The sequence below is a fragment of the Capra hircus genome, chromosome 22 (assembly GCF_001704415.2).
Source record: "Capra hircus breed San Clemente chromosome 22, ASM170441v1, whole genome shotgun sequence".
Taxonomy (NCBI): Eukaryota; Metazoa; Chordata; class Mammalia; order Artiodactyla; family Bovidae; genus Capra; species Capra hircus.
Window position 1 is genome coordinate 56,344,852 of NC_030829.1, and position 19,210 is coordinate 56,364,061.

At 51.5% G+C, this 19,210-nt stretch overlaps 2 protein-coding genes across 3 annotated transcripts in view; one reads left to right on the top strand and one right to left on the bottom strand.

The window, feature by feature from the left end:
• The window catches only part of CAND2 (cullin associated and neddylation dissociated 2 (putative)), a 27,881-nt gene extending 17,779 nt beyond the window's left edge, over nucleotides 1-10,102 (bottom strand). The window contains exons 1-5 of one of the 2 annotated variants that reach the window (XM_018067092.1): nucleotides 9,963-10,035; nucleotides 9,011-9,093; nucleotides 4,799-4,942; nucleotides 1,451-1,605; nucleotides 638-761 (exon numbers count right to left, since the gene is read on the bottom strand). In XM_018067092.1, coding sequence (XP_017922581.1) covers nucleotides 638-761; nucleotides 1,451-1,605; nucleotides 4,799-4,938 — 419 coding nt within the window. In that variant the 5' untranslated portion in view covers nucleotides 4,939-4,942; nucleotides 9,011-9,093; nucleotides 9,963-10,035. Of the gene's footprint in view, nucleotides 1-637; nucleotides 762-1,450; nucleotides 1,606-4,798; nucleotides 4,943-9,010; nucleotides 9,094-9,962 lie in introns of both variants that reach the window. The other variant, XM_018067091.1, reaches the window with a different exon arrangement.
• On the top strand, nucleotides 10,029-10,938 carry LOC108638597 (translation initiation factor IF-2-like). Its single transcript, XM_018066683.1, has 2 exons — nucleotides 10,029-10,392; nucleotides 10,481-10,938. Exons 1-2 carry the CDS (start codon nucleotides 10,029-10,031, stop codon nucleotides 10,660-10,662), a joined length of 546 nt encoding a protein of 181 aa, XP_017922172.1. The 3' UTR covers nucleotides 10,663-10,938.

Here is a 19,210-nt window from a genome sequence, read left to right on the forward strand (position 1 = left end):
ATTTGCTCACCTACTAGAAAAGCTATGACACCCCACAACCCCCAGGGACCCCATGTCTCCGATGCCCTCTGTCCTCTGGGCTGAGGGCAGCCTCCCCATTCAGGGTCCCCCTATGCCTGCCCACACCTGGCCAAGTCCTGCCCACCCCTGAAGAGTCAGCTGACTGGACTCGCTCTGGGAGGGTTCCCCCTCCCTCAGCTGGGTGACAGCCTCCTCCTCCGAGCTCCTACTGGTCCTGCTCTTAGCCGCGCTGCTGTCCTTCCTGCACTCACAGGTTTAACATGTCTGTGAGCTCTTCCCTAGAGGCGGCGAAGACCCAGCCAACTCCATCCTCCCAACGCTGGTCTAGCAGCTGGCATTTTTCTGGTAGGTGTTCAAATCTTGAGAAGCTGAGTGAATACTTTAGAAAAGTGTAGTGCAATTGAAAACAATGGCCCAGCTATTAGGTTCCTCATGTCCTGACTGTAGTGAGAACTCGGTGACAGTCAAGTTCTCCTTGGACACTGCTGGGGTGATTAAAGGGCCCTGAGCACAGGGCCTGCGGTACCGTAAGTGCCCGTTCTGTGAAGCTGAGTCCCTCCCTGTGCCCTTGCCACCCCTCCCTGCCATCCTCGTTGCTCAGGGTGGCCTCCCGCACCTGCTCAGCATGTCAGAAAGGATGTCCAGGGCTTCCAGCTGCACGGCCACATCCTCCTGCTGGGCGATCGCACTGGTGAGCTGGCCGGTGATCTTCCGGCACACGTTGGAGGCCAGGCTGGAGCCTGCACAGAGCGCAAGATGGGTGCAGTGAGGCCCAGGGCCGCCTGGGGGCTGGCCTTCACTCTGGTTGCACCCCTGAGCCCACATCCCCCACCCCGCTAAAGTTGCTGCCCAGAGAAGCCAGGACATCCAGGGTCCAAGGTGTGACCCAGGGTCCGGCCAAACTAAAGGAGACAGCTGGGGAGCTGAGGACCGAGGGCAGGCCTGCTGGCTGGCCCACCTCACATCTGACCCTTGCCCTCTGCCTTCCAATGAGGAGTCTTTCCCAGACCCCCTGGTGGCTTGGAGGGGCCAGGTGACCAGGTTCTGGCCAGTGAGATACAGGTCAGTGTCTCTGGGGGAAACACGCACTTTTCTTATAAAGGGCAAGAGACCTGAGGAGAGACTTTACCCCTGTCCTAACTGAGCTTCTCGGTAAATTGCTGCAAAAATGGAGTGGCTGATTCCTTCCGAGTTAACTCAGAAAAGCAACTCCCCATGTCTTCAAGCTGCCACTAGTTAGACTGTGTTAACTGCAGAGTCTAAGAGCATCTCTGAAACACAGCCATGAAGTTAAGCAGATGTGAGTCTGAATCCTCTGCTACTTACCAGGCTGACCTGGGGTAAGTCCCTTCACCCCGCTGAGCCTCTGCTTCTTCAATCATAAACTAGGACAAATAACAGAAGCACCTGGTCCCTGGGACCTGGGTACCTGTGGCCACAGTGGGGAGCTCCGACAGGACGGTCTTCAGGCCGATGCCAGCGATGTCTCGGAGCTGCTCCTTGTCTGACCGCATGTTGGCACAGAGGGCGTCCACGATAGTCTCCACCTGGTACTCCTTCACTTTTCCCACCAGAGGACCCAAGCTGAGCAGGGAGGGAGACAGTGTGAGAGCCCAGGCTCAGCCCGAGTTGGGGTACCCCTTAAGTCCCCTCAAGGCTGTGGGGCCACATGTGCTGAGGAAAAGACTCAGATCAACAAGGGACTCCCTATTTTGCCAGAAAGAAAGGTACCCTCTGGCTATGCTGACCTCATTCCTGACACCTCCCAAACCTGCATCTCCTCCTGGATGCATCTCAGCACATGGCTAAAACATCCAACCCAGGAACCTCAGCTGGAAACCAAGGAATGCCCCCCGAGCAGGGTTCTCAAACTTCCGCGTGTATCACAATCTCCCAAAGGACTCGTTCAAACAGAATGAACCCCAGATTTTCACCCCACCCCAGATTTTCAGACTTAAGGGGTCTAGGTAGGGGCCTGAAAATTGACTTTCTAGCAAGTTTGCAGTAGATGGTCCAGGGACCACACTTTGAGAACTTCTGCCTTAGAGGCTTGCTTCTCCAAGTGTGATCACAGATCAGCCTCATCAGCTCTATCTGGAGACGCAGAGCTCAGGTCCCACCTGAGAGTTCCTGGACTAGAATGTGTGCTTCAACAAAACCTCCAGGTGACTGGAAAGCACATTAAAGTTGAATAACCGCACGAGGGCTTCCCTGGGAGCTCAGTGGTAAAGAACCCGCCTGCAAATGCAGGAAACACGGCTTTGATCCCTGATCCAGGAAGATCCCACATGCCTTGAAGCAACTAAGCCCGAGCACCGCCACCACTGAACCTGTGCTCTGGAGCCTGGGAGCTGCAGCCCCGGAGCCCGCAAGCCCTAGAGCCAGTGCTCCGGAGCCTGGGAGCTGCAGCCCCGGAGCCCGCAAGCCCTAGAGCCAGTGCTCCACAGTAAGAGAAGCCACGCGATGAGAAGCCCATGCACGGCAGCGGGAGAGTAGCCCCCGCTCGCTGCAGCGAGAGAAAGCCCGTGCACAGCAGCAGAGACCCGGCGCAGCTGGAAATAAAGAAAGAAAACTATTTTTAAATTAAAAAAATAAAAACCGCATGAGACACTGTTTCTCAGCCTTAAGTCTGCACTGCCATCACCTGGGGCCTTTTAAGAAATCGTTACCCAGGTACCAGCCCTAGAATGTCTGAGTTAAATGGTTTCAGGTGTGGTCTGGACGCTGGGGAGTTTTGTGTTTTTTTAATTTGCCAGGTGATTCTAATAGGCAGTCAAGGTTGAGGACCTCTGACCTAAGAGTGGTTCCCAGACGGTGTACATTAGAATGCAGATTCTTGGGTGCACAGCCTCATCTGCCTGCTCTGGCCCCCGTTCTGAATTAGAATCCCTGGGTAGGAGCACACAGTTTAAACAAGGAGCTCATATGTCTGCAGTGCACACCAGTTTGCAAAACTCAACTTCTTTCTCCATCTAAGAAACCACGGTCCTCCCACTCAACCTCCTATAGCACTGGTTCCCAGTAGGGGTAATACTGCTCTGAGGGGTGTTTTGGAAATTTACCGGCAGGCCTTCTATTAGTTATGCTCATCATAGCTAATGAGATAAGCTTTACTCCTGGCTTTTATTGAAGGGAGAGAGGGGAGGCCAGGTGTGACAGAAAGACAATATTGCAAAACCATGTTTCTCGTCCTGCTGGAGTTTCTAACATCCCATGGGGCAGTCACACAGGTAAAAAGTCTTTCTATAATTATGAGTCCAAAATGAAATAATTTCATTTTGCATATAAACACAAAAATACTTTTTTGTACCATTTTAATATACTCTGAAATTTCCCCAAAAATGCAGTTATCAAGTAACTTGAAGAAAGATTGTAGTTTGTTGTTCTGGGAAACTTTACCAGGAGATGGTCACCATTTCAGAAATCTTCTAAAAGCAATGCCACTGTGCTGGTATTTGAGTCCCCAGCATCTGTACCTGTCTCCCCCTGCTTCCTGTCTCAGCGCTGACAGCAAGCCTCCACTCTGGTGCAGGCTTCCCATAACTTTATTACACGTCTACCATCAACACGCCTGAGCATTTATGCACTGAAACACACACTATCTTATTATCAGCTGCATTTCTCTTTTTCCTCTCTGTGCCAGGTCACGGCATTATATAAAGTGTTTTATAATCACGGGTAGAGGCAGGTTCTAGTATGCATGAATTTCATTTCATGGTAAGAAAAGAGTATTTCAGATTATGTGTTATAAAGAGGGGTTACTGCTTTTGCTAGTAGGAAACCAGTCCGCCTGATCTCAATTCCACTGTCAGAGGGATGACCAGACCACAAGCCTGAGCATGTCTTGTTCCCCCATGAGACTCTTTACTGAAATGCCCTGCTCTCGGGGTCAAGTTGAAATTCACTACCAGCCCAGGACGCCAGGATCCAGCCCACAGTGTACTGTTTTGAGAGACAGTGCCCCAGTTCTCTGCTGACCCCTGCCATTCCTCAGTCCCCTGCCCACCCAAGCACACACACACAGACACACACACACGTGTTCTGCACATAACCCATCTTGCTTTTTCAACTCTGGGGGTAACCAGCAAAGGTCTCAGGACCACACCTCATGAGGCCAATGGCAAAGACCCCCATGTTCTTTCACTCCCACCATTTCTGTACATGCCAGCCTGACTTTCCAGCTGCCAGCATTCGCATCTGTGTCTCAGGGTTTTCTCTACCTGGAGATATCAAGGAATGCATAACCCCCTGCCTACCCCAGGAGCAGCCCTCAACCAAGGAAAGCTGGCAGCTGGGACCACCCTGAAGGTCTTGTCCTACACTGTGTTCCAGGGACCACCCCCCGCCCCAGCAGGGTTAAGCGCCTCTTGCCCACAGCAGTAAGCTGCTTGAGAAGTCATGTTTATTGCTTTTCTTCCTTCCCTAAGGCCCCACCAGCTTCCTGGGATCTCTTCTCTAATAAACTTACACGTGAATCCCTGCTGCAGGGTGCACTTCCGGGGGAACCCAGACCAAGGCACTGTCCAGCTCCACTGGCGCTCTAAGGAGTTGCGCGGTCGTGTCTGACTCTTTGTGACCCCACAGACTATAGCCTGCCAGGCTCCTCCAGGCAAGGAGGAGTGGAGGCAAGAATACTGGAGTGGGTTGCCATGCCCTTCTCCAGGGAATCTGCCTGACCCGGAGAGGCGCTCCAAGAACTTCTCAGCCAGTTTTCTCCCAGCGGCTGGACCCCCAAAGGGGCAGGGACCCCCTGGCTCCCAACGGGGCCAACACTTACCACTTGACAGCCAGGTTCTGCACCTCCCCATTCTTGTCCTCTAGGAGCCGGAGCAGCATCTTCACCACCTTGCGCTCACTGTCCTCGTCCAGCTGGATGGAGTCCTTCTGAAGCTCCGACATCAGGTCACTGGTGGCCATGAACCTGGGCAGGGAGGGCGGAGGGGCATTGCCGAGCAGGCCCCGGGCCCTGGTGACTTGGGCAGTACCCTTAGAGTTCCCTCAGGAGCACACCTGATACGAAGGGGCAGTCAAGAGTAGGTGGATCATCTGGGCTATGGGCACGGCTAGGCCATCACAAGGAGTCCTGTGTGTGAGCATGTACTGACTTCCAGATTCTCTTGTCTGAATACAGCTGGGTCTACAATCTATGGTTTTTCCAGCAGTCATGCATGGATGTGAGAGCTGGACCGTAAAGAAGGCTGAGCACCAAAGAACTGATGCTTTCGAACTGTGGTGCTGGAGAAGACTCTTGAGAGTCCCTTGGATTGCAAGGAGATCCAACCAGTCCATCCTAAAGGAAATCAACCCTAAATATTCATTGGAAAGACTGACGCTGAAGCTGAAGCTCCACTACTCTGACCACCTGATGTGAAGAAGCCGACTCACCGGAAAAAGACCCTGATGCTGGGAAAGACTGAGGGCAGGAGGAGAAGGGGACGACAGAGGATGAGACAGTTGGATGGCATCACCGACTCAATGGACATGAGTTTGAGCAAGCTCCGGGAGATAGTGACATGCTGCATGGGGTGGCAAAGAGTAGGACATGGCTGAGCGACTGAACAATAGTTTCCGGTGACAGTACCTGGCTCAAGGCAGTGACAGCTGCCCTCTGGAGGTGGACACACACTCTCCAGGCCTGCAGGATCTCCCCAGGCCCACTGCACCTGCTTACTGGCTCTTGCAGGCACTTGACAGCAGCGAGGTGAGATGCAATGAAGTCCAGATCACAGGGTGGGCAGCCCCAGGAAAAGAGTCAGGCTTTTGATTCCCCCACCAGCCTGGTTTTCTAGCTTTAGCAAGTCAACCAAGAACCTCCCCCAGCCCTGCACCTCACAACCTGCCAAGCCAAGGCTCCTAGGGCAAAACTGGTCACAGCAGGATTCCAGCCTCATCTGTGCAGGCTCAGACCTGCTGCTGGATGTCACAGTGGGCCCCAGGGCCCCTCAGGCAGGAGGGCGCTTGTCAGTGTCACGGCTGTCTATCTTTAACAGCTGGAATACGCCTCAAGCTGCTGAGAGAAGGAAGGAGGTTAGGCTGGAGCCAGGGAGAGGGTGGCAGGGTTGACGATGCCCACCTCTGGGCCTGCCTGCTGCAGAAGCAGCAGCCAAGGTCAGATGAAGGAAGAGCTTTGGATCTGAGCCAGGACAAGGCCAAGGGTATGGGCTCCCCAGGCGGCTCAGTGGTCAAGAATCTGCCTGCCAACTGAGGAGACGCAGGTTCCATCCCTGGGTTGGGAAGATCCCCTGGAGGAAGAAATGGCAACTCACTCCAGCATTCTCACCTGGGAAACCCCGTGAACGGAGGAGGCTGGTGGGCTACAGTCTGTAGGGTCGCCAAGAGTCGGACACAACTAAACAACAACAGTAACAAGACTTGGGTAGCCACCTGCACTGCTGTCTGTCCAGCTGAAGGGATGTTCAGAGAAGGCAGGCAGGACCCTGAAGTTGAGTTTCTGCTGCAATTTGTAGAGACCCAGCTCAGCCTGGCAACCCAAGGGATGTGCTCCTTTGCCCAAGATGGGCCTCCTGCCCCTTTCTTTCTTTCCCACCTACCAAACTCCTATTCATCTGCCAAGGGCCCAACTCAAATGTCCCAGTCTTGGTGAAGACTCCTCTCACCATCCTGCCCCATCCTCCACCCACAGTCTCTAAGCACACTTGGTCTCCCTGGACAGGAACCTCTCAGATACCCTGCACCCCTTCATTACAGTACCTCTCACACTGCACTACAAGCTTGGTTACCAGTGTCTCCTCCATTTAACGTGAACTCATAGAGGCCTGTCAGTTCATCTCTGAGTCTCCAGACCCAGCAAACAACTAGCCTAAAGAGGCCCTGAGGCGGCAGGGTGAGGGCAGGAGGGGAAGGAGGGTTAGAGTCAGCCCCTAACAGAGCTCAGAGCCAGAGAGCTGTGTGGAAATCCAAACACTGAAACCCATTCATCTGAAACATGCTCCAGCATTCCAGACACTGCCAAGTTCCTGCAAATACTCAGCTCTCAGACATATATTAATATATGTGTATATGTGTACAGTGGTGGTTAGAAGGGTAAAGAGGAAAGGGTATAACTTGGTAGATAGGAGCCTGGGCACTGAAGTTTGGCTTTAAGTAAATATACTGGTGATGTCATTTACCACCCAGGTGACCTTGAGCAACTGGCTCCTCTCTCAGCCTCAATTTTTCCTTTTACAAAAATGGGAATTTTCTTTGCCCCACTTCATAACATCCCTGGGAGGTTGTAATGGGATAACCAGCTCTTAGCATGAGGCAGGTGAGGAAACTAGGCTCAGAGAGGTTGCAAGAACTGCCCATTGTCCCCCAGCAAATTGGGAAAAGAATCAGCCTGCCACTCAGCTCTCCTGGCTCCTCAACCAATACTACTGTGTGTTTTCAAGAAATGATGTAGCAGGGACTTCCCTGGTGGTCCAGTGGCTAAGACTCTGTGCTTCCACTGCAGGGGGCCCCGGTTCTATCCTTGGGCAGGGAACTAGATCCCACACGCTGCAACTAAAGATCAAAGATTTCATGTGCTCCCAGGGAGTGAGACCTGGCATAGCCAAATCAACAAATACTCAAAAAAATGACGCAGGAATCCCTGCAAGATCCCTCAGTTTACTCGTTTCACTGCTAGAGTCTGAGTGGGAACAGAACAGCCCCCTGCTCACAGAGTGGGGACTGGGAACTACAGGGATGGAAGATTCCCTGCACCTGCCCGGGACCCCCACTTGCAGTCACCACCCGCCTCCAGGAGCCAGAGGACACAGTCTCAGTTTCATTCCAGAGAAACCCTAGAGGCGACTCAGCTGAAACACTGGGCCACATGGGTGCCTGGACAGCTGGTCAAGCAGGACCCAGCCCCCCTGGTATTTGGGCTGTAAAAATAGACACCATCCTCATATGCTTGGGGGTGGTTTTAAGTGTTCTCAGGACTGCTGGCAGAGCAGACTGGGCGGGCTTCTCAGGCTCCAGTTGGCAAGGCCGATTCTCTCTCCTGGAGCCTGGCCCCGAGGCCCTAGACAGTGGGGCACATCCCCTCGGCCACCGGCCGGCTGTGTGACCTTGAGCAAGTCACTTCACCTCTGCAAGCCTCTAGAGACCAGGAAGAACAATCACGACCACGCAGGCAGACGGGAGGACTGAATGAGATTATACTGGACGACAGGGAGCCCGGGACACAGAACCTTCACTGAGCACCTGCTGTGTACCCAGAACAGCCTCCGGGACACAGAAGGAGAGTTTACAGTCCAGTGGTCCAGGAGCTCCAGGTCTCCCAGGCTCCAGAAGAGAACGCAGCAGAAACACGGGCCGGGCACTGGAGGCATCCCAGGGAGGCGAGGACTGAATAGGAGCTAGCCTGGTGAAGCAGGGAAATGAAGGGACAAAGAACTTCCCGGTAAAGGCCCAGAGCAAAGAGACGCTGAAGCCTTCTGATGTGCACAGGATCACAACCGTGTCCCTGGGGCTTCCCTGGTGGCTCACGGGTAAAGAATCCGTCAGCCAATGCAGGAGATGTGGGTTCGACCCCTGGGTCGGGAAGATCCCCTGAAGAAGGAAATGGCAACCCACTCCAGTATTCTTGCCTGGAGACTTCCATGGACAGAGCCTGGCGGGCTACAGCTCATGGGGTGGCAAAAGAATCAAACACAACTTAGCCACCAAACAGCAACAACAAATTAAGCATTCACCTGGTGCCAGCATCCCACATATGGCTAACTCTTCACACCAACCCTCCAGGTGGGTTGCTATTATCCCATTTCACAGAGCTTCTGAGGCTCAGAGGGGTTAAGCAGCTTGTTCTCAATCATACTGCCAGTAAATAACTGGAGGCAGGATCTGAACCCAGGACTGTGGCTCTGAGGGTCTACTAAAGGGGGGCTGTGGAGAAATGAGGTGCTGAAGGCAGGGATCAGAGCAGGAGGGCAGGGCCTCGGTCTCCTCCCCAGTCAAGAATCAGACAGCCTTGCTGAAATCTCATCCTCTGTGTTAGACTGACCTGGATGTGGACGCGGATTCTCCATTTCCTAACTCTGCGACGGTGCCTCAGCCCTTTCTGCCTCTGAGCCTCACTCTCCCCATCTGTAAAATGGGGTAACGGACCGAATGCTCAATGGGTGGGCGTGGCTATCTCCTCTCTGAAAATTTCTTATAGCTCAGAGAGAGGGTCCAGAACAGGCTGTGTGATCATGGGCCAACCCATTTCCCCCTCCTTGGGCCTCAGTTTCCCCCGAGGAGGAGGGGGTTGGACCGAAAAAGGGAGTGGCCCACAAACACGTAAAAGCCCCCATCCGAAGCATCACCTATCCGCGTCTGCAAAGCCACACAGCCCAGCCCCCTCCCGCAGGCAGGGTCGGAGCAAACCCGCGAGGGGAGGGTGGGGAAGGGGTACCCCTCCGAAGTGCGAGGGTGGATGGCTGCAGTGAGGTCGCTGAGAGGGGGCAGAGCTGAGGGTCCCAGTGAAAAAGTCAGCCCTGGGGGCTGGAGTCCCGGGAAGGGAACGGGTTTCAACGCGGAGAAGAGGAGGCAGGAGAGGCCGAGGGCTTCAGCGTGGGTTGGAGAGGAGGGCCGGGGCCCGTGGCACGCGCGGAGAGATGCGGGCTTGGGCAGAAACACAAGAGAGGAGAAGTGGAGAAACGGGGCGGCCGAGGCCGAGCGGCGGGACGGGAGGCAGGGGCTGAAGTTTGCGCGGTGGGGATCGCAGCTGGGCTGGAGTCCCGCAGAGGGCCGGGCAGCGACCCGTGGACAAGGGGCGCCCTCCCCCAACCCCGAGCTCCTGGCGCCGGGCGCAGAGGCGGGGAGGGGGCGTCTCGGGGGGCGGGCTGGAGCTCCGGGAGGGATGCGAGGCGGGGGCTGCAAGGGGCCCGGGGGGCAACGACCGGAGCTCCGGGAGGGGAAGGCCGGGGGTTCAGGGCGGGGCGGCCCGGCGCGGGGCCCGGCCGCGGGCGCACCTGAAGTCCTTGTCGCTGGACGTCATCTTCTCCAGGAGGCTGGAGATGTGGAAGGCGGCGGTGCTCATGGTGGCTGCGCCGCGGGGCCGCCGGCGGGAGGGAATATGGCGGCGCGGGCCCCTTCCCCCGCCGCGCGCGGGCTGCGCTCAGCGGACAGAAATAGCCGCCCCCGCCCCGCCCCGCCTGCCGGCGCCGCGCTCGCCGCGGCCGCGGCCGCCAGCTGCGGGAGGCGGCAGGCGGGAGGGGCCCGCCGAGGGGCTCGCGGATCCCTCCCGGCGTCCTTGTCGCAGACGAGGGCCCATCACCGGCTTGCACACTCCCGCGGACGGGGAGCTCACCACCTCTCAGGGGACAGCTCCTGCCTACGACTCCCCGTGGTACTCTGGATCCCTGCTCGCGAGACACAGTCGCGGTGACCAGAGAGTCTCAGGTGGGAGCCCCCACCTCGGTCAGTTCTGCTCCTGTGAGGCCTTGGCCAAGTCACTTGACCTCTCTAAGCCTAGCTTTCTCATCTGCAGGCATTCCAGAAACAGAAGCTGCTATTGTCGGTCAAGCCACCCAGCGCACTTCCCATGCGGCCCACCCCAAAGCCGGACAGGATATGAAGAGTAGCAGCCTGTCGCACCAGGCCTTCTGCCTGCCTCATCCAACCCTCAGGACATCACGGCCGGTTTCTTCATCCTACACCCAACGCAACTGAGGCCACAGAGGCAGAGGGGCTTGCTGCAAGTCACACAGCCAGTCAATCAGGGATGGAATCAGGACTGACCCCAGACTGGGCAACAATTCTTCAATGAAGCTGCCCAGTTTCTCCGCAGGTAGGTACAAGCTCAGGGTGGCAGGATCTATAGGAAAACAGGTAGAGCAACTAAGCCTCTGTGCCACGACTACCCTGGAGCGGCGCTCTGCAGCAAGAGAAGCCACTGCAATGAGAAGCCCCCGCACCACAATTGCAGAGTAGCCCCACTCGCTGCAACTAGGGAAAGCCTGAGCAACAACTGAGACCCAGCACAGTCAAAAATAAATAAATAATATATACATATATATATAATCAGTTGTATTTTTTTTTTAAGAAATTCTCTAAACAGCCAGGAGGCCATTGGTTCTTGGAAAAGGGAGTCGTGTGTGCAAGACAACCCTGGGTTCAAATCCCCGTGAAGTTGCTTCCTGACTGTGACGCCTTGGGATAATGACACAACCTCTCTGAGCTATGTTCGCCTCACCCTTATAAGAAGGGGATAAAGGAAATCTTTATTTTATAACACACTTCTTGGGTACCTGTTATTATGGGCTTCTGGGCTCCAGAGCAGCACTGTCCAACAGAACTCTGCAATGCTGGGAACTTTCTGTACCTGCATTGTCCCGTATGATGGCCACCAGTCACATGCGGGCCTTCCCTGGTGGCTCAGTGGTAAAGAATCCACCTGCCAATGCACGGGACACAAGAGATGCGGGTTCGATCCTTGGGTTGGAAAGATCCCCTGGAGAAGGAAATGGCAACCCACTCCAGTATTCCTGCCTGGGGAAATCCCATGGATAGAAGAGCTGGCAGGCTACAGTCCATGAGGCCGCAAAGAGTTGAACATGACTTAGCAACTAAACAGCAACAACCACAAGCTATTTAGGAAAATGTCTGGGCTTGAGGCAAACAAGGTTAAACTCTTGTTCTGACCTATCTTTTTGTTCTGTCACATCTTTTGGGACGTGAACTAGGCGGGCAGCTTGCTGGGGCAGCTCCAGCCCTGTAGGGGGAGCCAAGGATCCAAGCGGTGAATATTCGTCTGTGCGTGCTCAGTCACTTCAGTCGTGTCCAGCTCTTTTCCACCCCGTGGGCTGTAGCCCTCCAGGCTCCTTTGTCCATGGGATTCTCCAGGCAGGAATACTTGAGTGGGATCCCATGCCCTCCTCAAGGGGATCTTCCTGACCCCAGGGATCGAACCCACACCTCTTACATCTCCTGCATTGCCAGATGAGTTCTTTACCCCTATCTTCACCTGGGAAGCCCTGAGTTTTCCTGTCAGTCTACCAAAGAGCTGGGCTGTTTGCTAAACACAGGGGGGATATGGAGGGAAACTAAGAGAGATGTGGTGAAGAACGACAACTTTGGTGAGAAGACAGAGCTGAATTTGAGTCGCCTCTAGCTGTGTGACCTCGCATAAGTGGCTCAGCCCCTCTAAGCCTCAGTTTCCACATCTATAAGATGGAAATAATAGCACCCACCCAAGAAGGAAAAGCTCTTGGCTAAATGCCGGGCACACGGCAAACCTGCAGTGAACTGTAGCTATTAGTTGTTTTTATTATTGTTACAGCTTGTAGAGGAGACGCACACTGAGTCGGATGGTGGAGGGAAGGATTGTGGGAACAGAGGAGGGAGATGGGAAGTGTGAGCCCACCCTCGAGGAGCAGATACATCCGCCAGGCAGAGAACCAGGCCAGTGTTCCAGACACGCATGCTTGTATCCACAGTCTCAGGCTCCATCATGGGGTGCCCTGCATCCACTCCTCATACCTGCAGGACAGGTGTGTCCTGTGACATCTCCCTGGGCTTGAGCCCAGTTAGACACTGCTCACAGGAGTGTCACTGCCCAGACAGAGCTCTTAGGAGAATTCCCAGGCTATAGGCACTGTGTCCTTCCAGCATGGGTGAGGCTGTTCCAAACATTTGGGTCTTGGATCAGAAGACGATCTCAAAAGCTGTTTTTAAAATCTCCCTCCCTCCCTATTTCCTTCCTCCCCCGCTCCTTTCTCCCTCCCTCCTCTCTTCTTTCTGTTCTTTTTATTCATCATAAAGGTTAACGACTTGCGCATTTATTAAAAGAACTTTATGACTACCTCCTCAAGCACAGAACTATACTTGCAAACCCAACAGCAAGTACGGGACAGGATGACCAAGGCTGACACAATTCACAGCTGGAAATTTCACAGCAGCAGTTCCAGCCAGGAGTTTCCTAATACCCAGTTGCTTAAATACAGGCTGCAGACAAAGCAGTGGAAGCCGCAGTTTAGACACTAGGGTAGGACGAGACCGCCTTTCTCCAGGTGAGTTCAGTAACACTGCATGCTCAAAGACTGTTTTTATGGAAACGTCCTAATGTACACGGAAGCAGAAAGAATAATATTGATATAATAAACTCCCGTTTACGAATCCCCTAGCCTCTGCTATTCTTCACATTGGTTGATTGTCCTTCCTGTCTCCCCCTCCCACATTTTCCCCAAAGCTGGAATGCTTTTAAGCAAGTAAATCCCACACCCAAAGTCCTGTCACCAGCAATTGCTTCAGCCTGCCATGCCAACAGATGACATTTTTACATAGCTGCTGTGCCAATATCATACCTCACAAAAATAGCACTAACCTTTAAATAATCTAATATTTAGTCCATATTCAAGTTTCCCAGATTGTGTTAAAGACGTCTGTTGGCAATTCATTTGTTAGAAGAGTGTTCACAAAATTCACTGGGCTCCGATTTCTACAACTACGGCACTTCATAGGTTTTGCTTTCTGGATGGCCTGTATGGGGCACAGACACAGGAAATGCATCCTGCCCCTTCTAAAGAGCTCCAGCTGTGTGCTGGACACAAAGTAGCTCACAGTAGGCCCTCAAGATAGCCCTGCAAGGTGACGCTGAGCAGGTGCTCCCATCAATAGCCCCAGGACCCCCACTTCAGCTAAAAAGAAGTCCACTCTGATCTGATAGAACGCCTTAAATTTTACTCGTCAAGAGGATCTTTCTGCTTAAAAAGAAAAAGACATTAAAAGCCACCTAAATTGAGTCTGAATCCCTTATTTTGCATTTCTCATAATGTCCTAGGGTGGATTTTTTTCACCACTCACCCCCTTCTTATAATTTGACAAGTACACACTGTTTTATTTATTTATTTATTTTTGACTGTGCTGCGTCTTCAGTGCTCTGCGAGGGCTTTCTCTAGTTTCGGGGAGTGGGGGCTACTCTCTTGTGGAGCACGGGCTTAATTACGCGATGGCACATGGAATCTTCCTGGACCAGGTATCCATTTCCCCTGCACCAACAGGTGGATTCTTTACCACTGAGCCACCAGGGAAGTCCGCCCACCCCCTTTTGGTAAAAAAATAAAATTAGCTCTTGTCTTTGTTCTTTAGAGGGGGCATGGAGACACTGGTGTCTGAGAGTCAGAGGGTTCTCAAGATGACCAGGTCCAACTTCTGCCTTCAGCTGCAGAAGTTTTCCATTGGCCCATTCCATAGTTGAAACAACTGAGGCCTGGAGGCTCAGGGTGAGTCAGGCTTAATCTAGATGTAAAACTATTTTCAACTCCATCTCAGATTGCCTCAGATACACCCATTGTTTCTTAAAGAATATGGAATTGCAAAGGCCAGAGGCTACCTCTTCAAATGTAGATTTAAATGACACATACAGGAGCTTTTAAGCCAGGTTAGGTTGGAGTTTCTCCATGGAGGAGTGAAGAAAGTCCTGCCTTTGGAGTTAGGGAAACCTGGGTTCAAGTCCCGACTTAGCCATATCTGTTAGGTCACGCTGAGCAGTCCTTTACTCCTTTGGTTCTCACTTTTCTCATCCATGAAATGGGGCGATAGTCCCTGTTTACAGCATTCATTTAAGAAATGTTTGAAAATGATTAAGACAGGCCCTGCCGTCAGAGGCATCCGTTTGGTGAGTAAGTAGAAACTCACGTCAGGAACTGGGCTTGGGCTCCCCTGGTGGATCAGTGATTAACAATCCACCTGCTGATGCAGGAGACACAGGTTCGATCCCTGATCTGGGAAGATCCCACATGCCGCACAGCCAGCAAGCCCGTGCGTCACAACTACTGAGCCTGTGCTCTAGAACTCGCACGCTGCAACTACTGAAGCCTGAACACTCTAGAAGCTGTGCTCCGAAACAAGAGGGGAAGCCACCGCAGCGAGAAGCCTGCACACCACAGCTAGAGAAAAAGCCGCGTGGCAACAAAGATCCAGCACAAATTAATTAATAATTAATGACAATTAAAAAGAGAACCAGGCTCCAGGGTGTTCACAGTAGGGGCACATTCTCCAGCACCCCACACCCCCAGGGCATCGCTCTCAGACCAGACCCAGGAAGTCTCTGGGGAGTTCCCATCAGCCTGAGGGATCCCAGAGCTTCATTACAAGTGTGTCAAGGCCTAGGAAGGGCTGGCTACGTCCAGGCACCGCCCGGAACACTTCATACAAATAGTCTCACCACGGGTTGGGACAGCTGTCTCCCCCATTGTGACGGATGTGGAGACTGAGGCCAGGCTGTCAAGCTGTGTAACTGTTGTCTGCAGAGTTCACGTGCCTGCTGAGTCAGGGGGCCCCCCACCCCCGCTGTCAGTTCTGGAATGCAGGGAAGCCGGATGCCACGCTCAGCTGCTGAGCTTGCTCCTCGGGGCTGTCAGCTGTGCCCACAGGATGGTGGGAGGTTGTCCCATGAATCATTCCCCCAACAGACACACATCAGTGAGGTCACCGCAGGATGGAGCTAAGTTGGACTTCCTCATGCCTCTGGCAGCTCTGTCGTGGCCCTGGAGATCTGCCCACGGCAGAGAGGTAGGAAATGCCTGGAGGTCCTCCCTCCATCCTTCCGGAGGTCCACTCTTACTTGCTCAGAGAGGGGAAGTGCCCTCACCTGGGACTGCTCTGTACTGTGCACTCACTCCATCGTGAGGGACGGGATGTCACTCCGTTCGTCTTTTTCCAACCCCATTGACTGTGGCCTGCCAGGCTCCTCTGTCCATGGAATTTCCCAGGCAAGAATACTGCAGGTTGCCTCTTCCTTCTCCAGGGGATCTTCCCCACCTGCGTCTTCTGCTTGGCAGGTAGTTTCTTTACCACTGAACCACCTGGAACTAGAAGATAGTAAACACGAGGTATTGACTGGGTCTTATGGGCACTACTACGTGCCAGTCACTGAAACCTTTCAGTGGTAGGAAGTATAATGTAGTCCATTTGGTTCTTCAATGTGAGCAAGCACCAGACTCAGTCAGCGTGTTGGAGGGTGGCTAAAATACAAATTGCAGTTCCCACCTCCAGAGTCTCTGATTCATTAGGACTAGGATGGGACTCAAGAGTTTGCTTTTCTAAAAAGGTTACAGGTGATGCTGATATTGCTGGTCCAGGGACCACATTTTGAGGATAACTGATTAGTTCAACTTCCTTCCCTTTGCTTAATGGTGGTTCTCAAGTTTATTTTTTCAGGGACGGAGATCTCATTGCCTATTCTGTCAACCTATTTCATTTCTAGATAGTTTTTACTGTGAAGATATGACTTGTGTGTGTCCTTGTACTGAGATGAAACTAACCCTCTTGGCTCTCTCTTGGCCAGTTCTCTCTGCCACTGGACTGCATGGTCTCATCAGAAAGGAGCAATTAGAGGGGAGAGGAGACTTGCTATTAGACCAAAGTTCTCCCTCACCTGCACAGTCCAGACCACCAAGCCCTCTCAATTCTCCCTTCTAAATCAACAGTGTCCAATGGCAATATATTGTGAGGGAATTCCCTGGTGGTCCAGTGGTTAGGACTCTGGGCTCTCATGGCTGAGGGCCTGGATTTGATCCCTGGTTGGGGAACTAAGATCCCACAAGCTGCATAGCCAAAAAACCCAAAACAAATACACACACATACACATATGTATTCACTATATGTGTATATATGGATATATATATAATATATAAAGAATGTATTGTATAATATAATAATATTATTATATATTATGTATGTAAAATATAATATAATTATATTATATTCTAATATAATTATAAATATATAATATATGGTATATTATAATATATTGTAATTATAACAAATATATATCATATATTTCAATTATATACATATACTATATATTATATATATTATATATTATATATATGTTATATTTATTATAATAAATAATTATATATATTTGTAATATATATAATTTATTATATGTATTTATATATTATATATTGTATATAATATATAGATATTATATATTATATATGATAAATGTATATTATCTATATAGACATTGTATATTATATAATATGTCATATATTATATATGAAAATATATAGTATCTATATAGATATAACATATAATATATGTATGAAATAATATATATTATGGATATATATGATATATATGATATAATATATATGCTATATATGCTATATGTGATACATCATATATAGGATATATATGTGACATATGTAATATATATTATCTATATAGATATTATATATTATATATACATAGTATCTATATAGGTATTATACATTATATTATAATAGATGTAGTATAGATTATTATTTATATAATATACAATATTTATATTATATGTTATAATATTATAATATATATCAATATAATATAATCAATATAATATATAAAATAGTATATGATTATAATATATAATATACAGATTATATAAATAATACAATATTAATAATTAACATATAATCATACTATATATTCTAACTTATAGCACATCTCAACTCTGCCCAGCCACATTTCAAAGGCTCCGAGACCACACCTGGCTGGTGGCCACTGTTTTGCACAATGCAGCGCCCCGGTCCCTAGTCCTCTCTACTCCTGCCACTGCACCAGCTCACCAGGATCCTGCCCCTCATGTCTTGCCCCCCAATCCACAATACAGCAGCCAAATCATTGGTCTGAAATGTAAGATTTGATCATATCCCCATCACCCTCAGGATAATGCCTGATCTTGAATGTGGCTTCCACATCCTCTCTCTCTTTCCCTTCTCCCCTCCTCTAGCCGCCAAGCCCCCCACTCTCCCACTTTACTGAATTCATTTGCAGGTCCTCAACACAATAGTGCCTCTTACCTCTAAACCTTTGCACCTTTGGAATGCATCTTGGGCTACCTTTTCAGCTTACTCTCATTCAACAAAATTTATCAAGCGCCTACTCTGTGTTGGACACTGTTCCAGATCTTGAAACTAACAAACACATAAGAAGGAAGTATACATAACAAGAAAATAGCGTGTCTGATGGTGAGCACTAAAGTACGATGCAAGAGAAAGGTGGTGCTGGTGGTTACTACTATATACAGGGTGGTCAGGGAAGGCTTCTTGGAAACGGTGACGTTTGGGTAGAGAGACCTGAAAAAGTGAGGGAAGGAGCAAGGTGGCTGTCTGGGAAAAGCACTCTAGGCAGAGGGAACAGCCAGGGCAAAGGCCCTGAGGAGGGACGGCCTAACCGGAGTGTTTGGAGCACATTCCTGGGTGGCTGGGGCAGAGTGAGAGAGGACGTCATAGTAATTAATGTCAGAGAGGGCAAGGAGTGGGTGGCACAGTACAGGGCTGTGTAAGAATAGAAGTTAGTAAGGGGGGAGTCCTGGGAGGGTGCTGAGCAGAGGGACATGAGGGGGGAAATGAGCTGACTTGGGTTTTAACCAGATCCCTCTGGCTGCCCTGATGAGAACAGATAGTGGGTGGTGGACAGGAGCAAAGAGACTAGTGGATGCCAGAGTGGTTGCAAGGAGATGGCATGAAGAGGCTGGATTCAGAATATGTTGAAGGGAGGGCCAATAGGGTTTTCCAGAGAAGTCAGAACCAGAGTATGAGACAGCGAAGAGTCAGGGATGATTCCAAGGATGACTGCTGAGCTTAGATGATTCCTCTTCCAGGAAGCCCTCCTGGGAACCCTCAGCTGCCTGGGCCTTGCCTTCATGGAGATTGTCATGGCCTGTCTCCCTCAGGGTGCTACCCAGGGCAGGGTAGGACTTGTTTACTGTCCTTCTTCCAGAGTGTTTGAGAGGTGAGTGAGAGAGGCAAGCTGAGCTGGGGTTAATTCTGGCCTCAACGTTGAGAGGTCTGTCCCCAACCCCCACCCATTTGGGATCCACAAGTAAGTAGATATTCTAGCCTTTGCGTAGTTTCCTCACCACCGGAGGGCACTGCCAGCCCCACTCACAGGAGTCTCTCAAGGCAACACTGAGCATGGAGCCTCCTCTTCTGCTGCCGATCTAACCTCCGTCCTCGGGGGAGCATCAGGTTGGCCCACATGGCTGTGCCCTGAGTCAGCCTCACCCATGGCAGAGAGGAGGCGGCCCTAGGACGGAGTTTGACATAGCCAGAGTGGTGCTACAGGCCCTGAAGTTAGATGGCATGGCCATGGCCCCGGGGGGAGGAGACAGGGGCTGGGGGTGCAGCCGCCCCATCTGCCCTCCTGGCATACCGGGGTAAGAGTCAAGTCAGACAGGAAGGCCGGGGGCCGACGGCACCGCGGGAAGGAATGCCACGCGGGTGAGCAT

Coding starts and splice junctions, on each gene's coding strand:
- LOC108638597 (XM_018066683.1), top strand. CDS start 10,029: ATGGTGGCTGCGCCGCGGGGCCGCCGGCGGGAGGGAATATGGCGGCGC. Junction 10,393..10,480: donor CGGTGACCAGAGAGTCTCAG/GTGGGAGCCCCC, acceptor TCTCATCTGCAG/GCATTCCAGAAACAGAAGCT.